We start from the raw sequence: 11,263 nt of genomic DNA, 5'->3' as shown, positions 1-11,263 counted from the left end.
ACGAGTTAGGCCTGACCCAAATATGGGCTGTGGAGGGGGTTACATGTAACTTACTTATCATCTCTACCGCCAAAACTACTTTCAACATGTGCTAGAGCTGAAAAGTTATTTTGGGAAATTCGCGGTCAAGAGTAACAAAAACAATAGCGATCTGCAGGAGCATCTAACCAGATAGCCGCCAAAAAAGACTTTTCGATGTGGTAATTTATTCCTCGGTGTCTTCGCTCGACCAATTTTAGATTGGATTAATGTGTGGTTCCAGCAGCACTTTTCACAATCACTACACTATGCAAGGATTGGTGTTTCCTCTTTTTTTAGAGATTGTGTGTCGTGATCGCCAGAAGATCGTCTTCTTTATCTTCAGTCTTTGTTTCGTTCACAAGTGGAGTCGGCTCGTCGTGATCGGTTTTGCTAATTTGTTTTATCGAATGCCTGATCTGGATGCAATTGCGAGGCTTTTAAATCCCCATCTAGCGAATCAAGGTTGGTAGCTTGTTAGCTTATTGTCGGCTTCAGACCAATCTTGGCAAGTGAATTCTCGTTAGCGCGAATTACGTGACCATACCATCGAAAACGCCTCTCTCGCAGTTTTCCCACGATCGGTGGAACCCCATATCGATCGCGGATATCCTCACATCGGATGTGATCGTAGCGTGCCACGTCACTAGTCCAGCGGAACATCTTCGTCTCCGTTACCACAAGACGCCGTTTATTATCTTTTATGGTCGGCCGACATTCAGAACCATAGAGGCTTACAAGGCGGACGAAACTGCGGTAAATTTTAGATTTGAGACGATCGTTGATACGTCCATCACAAAAAACACCAGCTTCTGAACGCACCTTTATCCAGGTTGCGTTAATGGGTGAAGCAATTTTGCAACGCAAAGGGTAGTGTAGGTCCCAGGGCGAAACGTGGATCGGTACCCACGATAGAGCATAAAACCTGGGAAATGCCTGCTGAACCAACACCAACAGCTCTACTACCAAACCCTATCTCCACCTCCACGTGGTGACCGCTGGGAGCTCTTTCTTAACGAAAAGCTGCAGACGGAGAAGGATGAAGGCGAGTCTCTCGCGAATAAAAACGGGACAAATTGTACCAACTGGTCCTCCAGGTTGGGGGTGGGTAGGGCTGACAACCCTACACGGAAAACAACTTATTACGAAGCCACAACAGGAGCCTCGGACAGGACGGACTTTAAAACGACGGACCCGGCAATGACAACGGATCAACGATTTGCGCATTTTCTCATGGAACGTGCGCTCCCTGTACAGAGATGAAGCTGATGAGCAGCTAGCCGATACCCTGTCCCAATATAGGGCTGATATAACAGCGTTACAAGAGATGCGGTGGACAGGGACCGGTTTCCTGGAGAAGAGCCACTACACCATATATTATAGCGGTCATCCAGTAAACCATGTGCTCGGAGTAGGTTTCTTAGGCAGCCAAAAATGAAACCTGCTGTTATCGGCTTTGAAAACATAAGCAAACGGCTATGCACTCTGCGCTTGCGAGGCAAGTTTAGAAATATAAGCCTCATAAATGTTCGCGCCCCTTCAGAAGAGACTGCAGAGTCGGAGAAAGATACCTTCTACGAGGCAGTAGAACGAACCCTCGAAGTCTGTCCCAGATATGATATCAAAATCATACTTGGCGATTTTAACAGCCAAGTAGGGAAGGAGCCCGTATTCAGGCGATACGTTGGCTCCCATAGCTTACACGAAAAAACAAATGATAACGGACTGCGGATTATTCAATTAGCAGGGTCACACGAAATGGTTGTTGGAAGTACCTGGTTTGCGCGAAAAGCGGTGCACAAACATACGTGGGCCTCTCCAGACGGGACCACTTTCAACCAAATTGGCCACTTGTTAATTGAACGCCGCCACCTCTCAGCCTTGATAAATGTCAGAACATATAGGGGGGCCAATATAGACTCGGATCACTATCTCGTTGGCATGGTGCTCCGAACTCGAATAACAATACCACCTAGAATCCCCTCTGCAAACAGGTGAGAGTGAACACTGAAGCCATTCACAACACAACCCTCCGCGACACCTATAAGAGGGATGCCACAATAACCGCAGTCAACAGAGGACCTGGAAATGAAGCATCAACAAATGATCTTCACAATCACCTGAAGAACGTTATCATGGATATGGCCACAAACATACTTGGCCCCAGCCGCAAAAGGAGTCGGAACGGCTGGTTTGACGATGAATGTAAGCTAGCAACGGAACGGAAGAATGCCGCGTACCGAGTAATGTTGCATTCTTAAAGAACGTGGGCACGCGCAGAGACTTATCACGAACTCCGTCGAGCGGAGAAGCGATTTCACTGACGGAAAAACGAAGCCTGGGAGAACCAACAGGTCTGTGAGCTAGAAAAGTACAGGGAGCAACCGCACCAGGCGCGGAAGTTTTACCAACTAGTCAGCAGGATGAAGCCTTGTACACCTCGATGCTCATCCTGCCGAGACAAAGAGGGAAATCTTTCCCATTCCGATAGAATGGGCATATTAGAGCGATGGGTTGAGTACTTTGATGAGCTACTGAACAACCAGAACATCGGCGAGTTGGAGGTCCCGCCAACTGAAGACGACGGACAAATACTGCCACCACCAAGTTTATGAGAAACAGTCCGTGCAATTCATCGGCTAAAAAATCATAAGTCGCCAGGAGCAGATGGAATTACAGCCGAATTGGTTAAATATGGAGGCGACCAGTTACACCAAGTAGTTCATCAACTTGTGCTCAAGGTATGGGACAGCGAATCAATGCCTGACGATTGGCAACGAGGCATTATCTGTCTCATAGATATCACACAGTGCAGCAATTATAGAGGTATCACGTTGCTGAGTACCATTTATAAGATATTCTCCACTATCTTGCTAGGCCGGATAGCCCCACACGCTCAGAACATCATTGGTCCATACCAAAGAGGCTTCACTCCAGGCAAATCAGCAACAGATCAGATTTTCTCTCTGCGGCAAGCGATGGAAAAACTATTGGAATATGGACAACAGTTACACCATCTGTTCATCGACTTTAAAGCCGCCTATGATAGTATAGCCAGGGTAAAACTGTACACGGCCATGAGAGAATTCGGTATTCCGACGAAATTAATAAGACTGACTAGGCTGACCCTGACCAATGTGCGAGGCCAGATAAAAGCAGCAGGATCACTCTCAAGACCTTTCGACATCAACAGCGGTCTACGACAAGGGGATGCCCTATCATGCGTCCTCTTTAACCTGGCCCTCGAGAAAATGATCCGTGATGCTGAGGTAAATGCAAGAGGTACGATCCTCTTCAAGTCCACCCACCTACTGGCCTATGCTGACGATATCGATATCATGGGAACACCCGAGATGTACAAACTACCTTCATCCAGATCGGGCAGGCGGCAATTGGCGCGAGATCTTGAGCTGCACATCAAAGAAGGCAAGACAAAATATATATATATGAAATATATATATACAACTTTTAGACCGTTGACAATTTCTCCTATCTAGGGTCGAAAATCACAACTGATAACAGCTACGATGATGAAATCCGCGCACGGTTGTTGTCAACCAACAGAGCCTATTTCAGCTTACAAAGACTGTTCCGCTCGAAACGTCTCACCATAGGGTCAAAGCTCTCAATGATCTTGTCAGTCCTCATGTATTCCTCGGAAACTTGGGTTCTTAGCAGGAAAAATTGCGAACTCCTGGCCGCGTTCGAGAGAAGAATCCTCCGAAGAATTATTGTCCCCCTACGTGAGGATGGACGATTCCGTAGCCTACACAATGACGAAATATATGAGCTATACCATGACCGGCTCAATTGGTTACGGTGGGCGGGTCATTTGGATGAGGATGATCTCACCCGGAAAGTCTATAAGGGCAATATCTATGGTAGAAAAAGAAGACGAGGCATACCCTGCCTAAGATGGAGCGATGGCTTAGGCCAGGACGCCAGACAGCTTTTGGGGATATCGAATTGGTGGACCTCGGCGCAAAACCGGGATGTTTGGAGTTCCTTATTAAGGCAGGCCTAGACCGGATACCGGTTGTTGCGTCGTTGATGATGATGAGTTTTCCATTGGCTGATATAATTGAGCCGAAATATTTGAATCGGTCTGTTCAGGGCAGGTCAGCGCCATTGACAGTGATTGTGCCTGTTTCAAGAGGATCGGTCGTCAAAAATTCAGTTTTATTCAGATTCAATCTGAGACCGTGTTACATGAGATGATGATTCCTTTTTTGGAAAAGTTGCTCGAGATCAATTTTGCTATCAGATGCTAGGAAAACATCATCTGTATAAAGCAGGGTGTAGGGCGTTGGACGTTTAGGAAGCCTGTGTGATGATGTCCATAACAAGAACAAAGAGAAGTAATGAGATGGCCCTTTGTTGATGAACCCCAATTGAGACACGAATCGATTTTGATTCACCCGCCACATTTCGAACCTGACTCTTCGGATCGTAGTAGAGCAGTTGGACCCACCGCACTAGTTCTTCTGCACTAAGTGCAGTCGTAGAACATACCAGATGAGTTCGTGTGGCACACGATCAAACGCGCTCCAGATCCAAAAATGCAATGTAAAGAGGGCGATGCTTTTCCCGGTGTTTCTCCATGAGAAACTGCGCAACGTGTATTGCGTCAGTAGTTCCGCAGTTCTTGACAAACTCAGCTTGATTCACGGTTATTTAAACGATTTCATGAATATGGTTGTCAAGAATGCGTTCAAAAAATCTTCGTGGTATGGGAAAGTAACCGGATCGGACGGCAATTTGAACATTCTGCTGGACTACCTTTCTTTTTCCCTATTGGGACTGTGGTACTTTCCTGCCAGTCAGATGACAAATTCACTGAGGCACAGTGTTGGGTCCCACCTCTTCGCTTTCCATAGCTCAGATGCGACGTCGTCAGGTCCTGTTGCTTTCCTTGATTTAATCCGTTTTATTGCTCCCTCGACTTCAGTGGCACTGACAGTGAAGCCCATGGTGTTTTACGTAGGCACCTGTCGTGAGACTTAATCCTACGGTTCTCTTAAGACACGGATTGATTTTGTGACCACAATCAGGGCCCCGCTGAGACAAGCAACGACGGTACTAGTCTATACCAAGTGCATGGCTTAGCATTCATACTGGTGGATGCAAGAATTACCTAAATCTCTACCGAACTATGGAGTACGGCACCCGTGTTGATACGCAACACCACGTCGAGGCCCGAAGGTCTCTTCTCACTTGAGCATAACCACAACCACCATGAAACTCCCACTAGGGGGGCCAACCGCAAATAACCGAGCTGCCCTCACATACAACAGGAGTTCACCCGAAGTATGTGAGTCCAGGGGCTTTCCCGGTTCCCATGGTACCAGTATACCCTTGGTAAGGTTTCGTGACCAATTTGCCACTTCAGATGAGTCCCCGTGCAGACTCGGGTCTGATCGCCCTGATTAGGCCTTTGGAGCATTCGCCTACTGAATCACGGCCGGCAAACCAAAGTGATTGCAGCGTCTCCCGGTGCCACCACTATGGAGGTTCTCCTCGGCCACTTGCTTTTGGTTTGGCCGATAGGATTGCCGCCCCATCTTCCTTGCCGCCACCTCTGAGCACCAGTGGCACTGACAGGTGGAACTGCTCCAAATGTCAGCAATTATTGTGAAAGTGGAGGATAAACAAATCTTTTAGTTGAGGTTTGTTCGAAATATTCTCGCCACCTATCTACCGCGACTCGACGGTCGGTAAGCAAAGTACCGTTCTTGTTATTAACGCAAAAGACATGTTCGATATCCTGTGTGTGTCCGCGTCGGCCAATCTTTCGTCATCCCGAGTGTCTAGTTTATTGTAAAGGTATTGTAAAGATAACCACATAGTGGCAGCCTCTTGATTTTTTTTTGATTTTTCAGTTCGGCAGTTTCTGAGAATGGCAACTTTAAATAAATGATCACTTTCGGCCCCCGGAGCTACCCGCCTTTCCAACAAATGTCACCTTTGGAAAGTACTAACCGGGACTTTTCACTTGATACCCCACACGACTATATCTGGTAAAAAACATGTACACCACGGCATTAAGTTGATGCGGACTTAGGACCCCGCAATTCTCAAAAACAATTTACACCCCATTTTTGGATGTATGGGGACCTCCCCTTAAGTTCGACTTAAAAGGAAATAACTCACTGTACGCGTGAGCGTTCACAGTTCCCACCTTTTCACCAAATTCGCTATCAATCGTTGTTAGAGTCTCTGAGAAAAATGTGTGTGACGGACAGACAGACAGGCAGACAGACAGACGGACAGACAGATAGCCAGTAAACTGATTTTAATAAAGTTTCGTTTTACACAAAGGTTTACAGGTGTTTTACACACTGAGGTAAACTTACCAGTGACAATTACAGAGGCGGTCAAACAACTACTGGGAAAGTGTTACGAGCTCAATATCGATGTGCATCAGCTCTTCGTAGAAAGAGACGAGAAGCACTATATCGTATCATGCGCGGGTTCCGCCTACCAGAAAAAGTGGTATAAATGACCGACCTGACGATGGCTAAGACTGATTCCCATGTAACGTTGCTGGGCGAGCTAACGCAATGCTTCGAAACGAACTGCGGATTAAAGCAAAAAGATGCACTCGCCCCCATGCTTTTTAACTAAGGCCTTCAAAAAGTTATCGGGAAACTAGAGTTAGGTACCATGGGAATATTGTTCTACAAATCTTTGCAAGTAGTGGGATTGCTGATCACGTTCAGGTGCCAAGAAGAAATTCAGCGACGAATAATGATGGCCCGTGTCGGCACGGTGGAGTTGGCCGCATCCTCGAAACCGCGTCCCCAAGCAGACGCAGCATTCCCGAGTCGCTTAACCCGGCTCTGATGTCCAGCCATTAAGGCGTGCGGTGTCAACGTTTTCAGCATACCATTGGACTATTGATGATATGCAGTAGTCCGATGCCGTTTGAAGCCAAGGAGCTTGCCCAACTCCAAGAAAAAAGTGGACTCGAATTGCATTCCCTGGTCCGTGATGATTACGGCTGGTACACCAAAGCGCGGAATCCACTCTCGACAGAGGGCCTCGACACAGGATTGCGCCGTAATCTCAGACAGAGGTATTGCTTTAGACAACCGCGTAAATCTGTCGGTGATTGTGAGGCAATACTTGTATACGTGCCAATCTTACAAAGGGTTATCAGTGACTAACCGGTTCATCGTTCTTATGTTTGGATGCGCAAGATCGTGAATTGCGTGGAATCTTCCCTACGAAAATCGGCCAGAATGAATGACTTGGATCCCTTATCTGAGGTCTCGCAGAGTAAATAAGGGTTTGAGCCGAAAATGGGAAACTGCTTGAACTTGTATTTGGAGTTTCCCTTCAGGTTCTGAAGCTTTGCATCGTCTTTTGTGTATCGACCATTGCCGTATAATCGACAGCGGCGGGGACTGTGATCTCCCAGATTCGAGACAAAGCGCAAGAACATTGTCTTTTCCAGAAACGTGTTGGATATTAGAAGTAAACTGGCTGATATAACTCAAGTGCCGAAGTTGGCGAGGGGACGCTTTGTCGAGCTTTTGTCTAAGCGCAAATATAAGGGGCTTGCGGTTCGTGAATACAGTGGACGGCCTGGCTTCAAGGGAGAAACGAAAGTATTTTATAGCGAGGTACGCGGCTCACGATCGTAGGCGCTGTAGTTGCGTTGAGCTAGGTTGAGCTGTTTTGCAAAGAAGCTCAACGGTTGCCAGATTTGATTCATCCGTTGGTGAAGAACGGCACCTACCGCAGTGTCTGCGACATCGACGACCACGGCTAGGGGCGCATCTGGCTGAGGAAATTCCAGTAATGTTGCCTAAATAAGCTACTGTTTGGCTGCCTCAAGCACATGGACGGACTCAGCAGATTACGCAACCTCACGGGAGTCTTTAGTTTTGGGCCGAGACAAGTAGGCGTTCAAGATCGCTTGGTAATAAGTGGCCTTGGGTAAGAAACGACGATAGAAATTTAACATGCCCAAGAACATTCATAGATCCTTTACCGTGGTTGGTACGGGAAAGCTCTTTATCGCCTCAACCTTATCTGGGTCAGGTTATATTCCATCAGAGGTTATCAAGTGGCCGAGAAATTTATCCTGCCTCTGGAGGAATCTACATTTTAAGACAAGTCCGGCCTTAAGGAGACGTTGAAAAATGCACTCGAGATATTCGGACGAGGGAGCGACCAAAACATCATCCTTGTAGACGCAACAGAATTTCATGTTTCATAAGACAAAGAGAATGAACCTTTGGAAAGATGGGCAGCGTTACACAAGCCGAAAGTCATCCTGGTTAACTCGAAGTGTTCGAAAGGTATTCAGATAGCTTGGCTAGATCCAAGGTCGTAAAAAGACGGCAGTTCGTTAGCGAGTGTGCAAAATCATGGATGAATGGAATGGGATATCGATCTAGAACTAGAACGCCTATAATTTCCATATGGTCGCCATTCACCGTTTGGCTTAGGGACCAAATGAAGTAGAGAGGACCATCAGCCATTGGATTGCAATCCGAGACCCACGTCCACCTGCCTTATGTGGGCATGTGAGAAGAGTTCGCGACCGTCATTCGTAGATTTTGTGGAATTAGGGTGTTCGTACTGCCACCTCAGCGTCCGTGTCGACCAGGAAGCAACGTCTGCTCAGGGGGTCGAAGATTGTAAGGCGACGTGGTACTGCGCTTCGGGTAACCGTCGCCATGCAACCAGCGAGCCTAGTTTTTTGTTGCGCGAAATGTGCATCCGGTGGTACACTTATTCGCTTGAGCCCCGTATTTCCGATGGTACCAACAAACCGTCGAGGTCGATGAGGGTTTTACGTTGAATTTATAGGATGATTTTTTTAATTGGCCTCCTCTGGCCGGCGGACGAGACAAGAATGTCCTGAAACTATTGACAAAAATGTCTCCCTGACATTTGTCGTCCAGTCCCATGTCAGGCTGTCAGTTGTTCTCTGCGGCCATTGAATGCAGCGGCGGGGACGAATCCGGAATGGCGACTAGGTTCGCGCCGCCACAATAGTGTTCTTTCTGTGTTGCTACATTGGAGTCTACTCCAAGTTCTAACTTGGAAAGTGACCCTAACAGTCACTCGAAGGCTCTAAACCTTCGTGAACACGTTTCTGCCTCGTATCATTAAATGATATAACATATTCTTTTGCTGTTTATTAGTCTTCAACGTTAGAAACATCATCAAACAGTTGCTATGAGACTTTTTATACCATAATCACCAGATGGAGATACTAAGACATGTTTGGATAGCATTTTCAACGTTGACGAGTACTCAGTTCCGTAAAGATTTCATCTATAATTTTTCCGGGCTATGCGCTACCCCGGTTCCATAGTCAAACGTCAACTGAAGTCATTGGCAATTATTTTAACGTTGTGATATATCGCATTGGATTGATTTCGATTGAAGTAATTTCCTGATTGATCGATCAGTTTAAGTACAGCTCATTTTCTTGGTAGTTTCTTACTCTTTTTATCAAATATTGTGGCATGAATCATTTCACTGCAACTGGGTTTGATTGTCGAAATGAGATAAGCTTGAGAACATGTTACTTCCATACAATTCGAGTTTGAGCTTCTTCTCTAATTTAAAAATACAACCATAAAAACATGAAGATAATGCAAAAATTATAACTTTATTTACAAATTTCAAATAAATAACTTAATACATATAAGGAACAGTCAAAAATCCTTACTAGATGCCCTAGCTAGATGTCGATGATATCCTGTGCTTTTCGGTATCTTTGCTATCAAATCTTTCATCACTGGAGGATTCATCATCTGTCGTTAGATCAGACTCTCTGCGAGGAATTGTACTCATTGGTGTTTCGCCAGTCACTTTTTTGTCCCCTGCAGATTCTGCTGAAGATTCCTGGAGATTTGATCCTGAGATGCTGCTATTGGATCGACGATATTTCGCCCGTCGATTCTGGAACCACGTTTTCACTTGGCGGTCGCTTAATTTTAGTTGTATTGCTAAATGTCGCCTGTCCTCGGGCGATAAATATTTGGCACTAGCGAATCTGCTTTCAAGGCTGCGTGTTTGCTGCGGTGTGAAACGTATTTGGCCACCTTTCCGTTTTGAGCCACCAGGTGGAATGTAGTAGGCGGGATATGAGTGGGCATAGAAAGCAGGTATTGTTGGGAAGCCTGAAAATAAAAAAAAATGTTAGATCCTGTCTCATTTGCGTTAGTGGAAGAATAATAAGAGCTATCAAGGGGCATTTGTGAGTTAATCATTGTGTTTATAGAAAGTCCATATTTTGGTCAATTCATAATCAAACTTCTTCACCAAAATAAGATGGTATCATGTTTTCTATTATACACTGCGAAATTTCATATATATAGGATAAACTTAAAGGGGGATTCGCAGTCAATTTCTCAAAAATATAGTAATACAATATTGTTAATTTTATTTAAGCATATACTGGTAAATTTTTTTAGATTTTTCGGTTGGGTAACTTTTGAGAATGGATTCGTGGAAGAAATGATCATTTTCCAGCCTCCGCACTCCTCCTTTTTAATACCTATATCCTTTAAAATACCTATATTGGCTTTGGAAAGTACTAACCTTTCATGACTATATTTGTAGAAAATAATTTACATATATGGGGTCCCCCATTAAACCCAACTTTGAATGATTTACGCAGTGCAGAATCCCACTGAAGGAAAGAGAGGTGCTCCGATATATGAGTCTAGATTGTAAACACTTAAGAGTCAATACAGCGTCCAAATATTTAATTAACAAATTTTCAAATCAGTTCCAACAAAGCATATAATCTTCGGCGTCTCTCTTTTGCTTAACAGAGTGGCTTACATTTTTCGGTAAGGAGTCTTGTGTTTTCGCTTCACATTCAACAACTGGTATGCGGATTTATGGTATTACCGACAATCCACCGGTTAGTGATCTGTTTTTGAAGGAAGATGGAGATTTCTACCTCATAAATGTACTTTAAAAAAGACCCTACGAATTCCCCTTCCCCCACTTCTAGGGAAGAGCTTACTTATATCTTCGAGCCCTGTTTTGCACCAATTAATGGTGGATGGTGGTTTTCTTTGTTGAAAATGCTGGGAGTCCGCATCCATTTGATGACGGACCGGACCATTTAGGAAGCAACTTACATCCTCTCTTGTGGTTCGCGGACTCCTCTTTTTAGGCTAAACACTCAAATTTATCAAAAATGTTCACTGACGGTTTCGTGGTCCGGTCCGCCACCAAGTGGATGCGGACTCAGGACTCCCAGCATCCT

General features: G+C 45.4%; 1 protein-coding gene across 1 annotated transcript in view; it reads right to left on the bottom strand.

Annotated features, from left to right (window-relative positions):
- Positions 1-9,630: 9,630 nt before the first annotated feature.
- The window catches only part of LOC119651552 (brain-specific homeobox protein homolog), a 38,174-nt gene continuing 36,541 nt past the window's right edge, over positions 9,631-11,263 (bottom strand). The window contains exon 2 of the mRNA XM_038055184.1: positions 9,631-10,163. Coding sequence (XP_037911112.1) covers positions 9,718-10,163 — 446 coding nt within the window. The 3' untranslated portion in view covers positions 9,631-9,717. The remainder of the gene's footprint in view (positions 10,164-11,263) is intronic.

The sequence above is a fragment of the Hermetia illucens genome, chromosome 3 (genome assembly GCF_905115235.1).
Source record: "Hermetia illucens chromosome 3, iHerIll2.2.curated.20191125, whole genome shotgun sequence".
Classification (NCBI taxonomy): Eukaryota; Metazoa; Arthropoda; class Insecta; order Diptera; family Stratiomyidae; genus Hermetia; species Hermetia illucens.
This window is presented reverse-complemented; position numbering and strand designations above follow the sequence as displayed.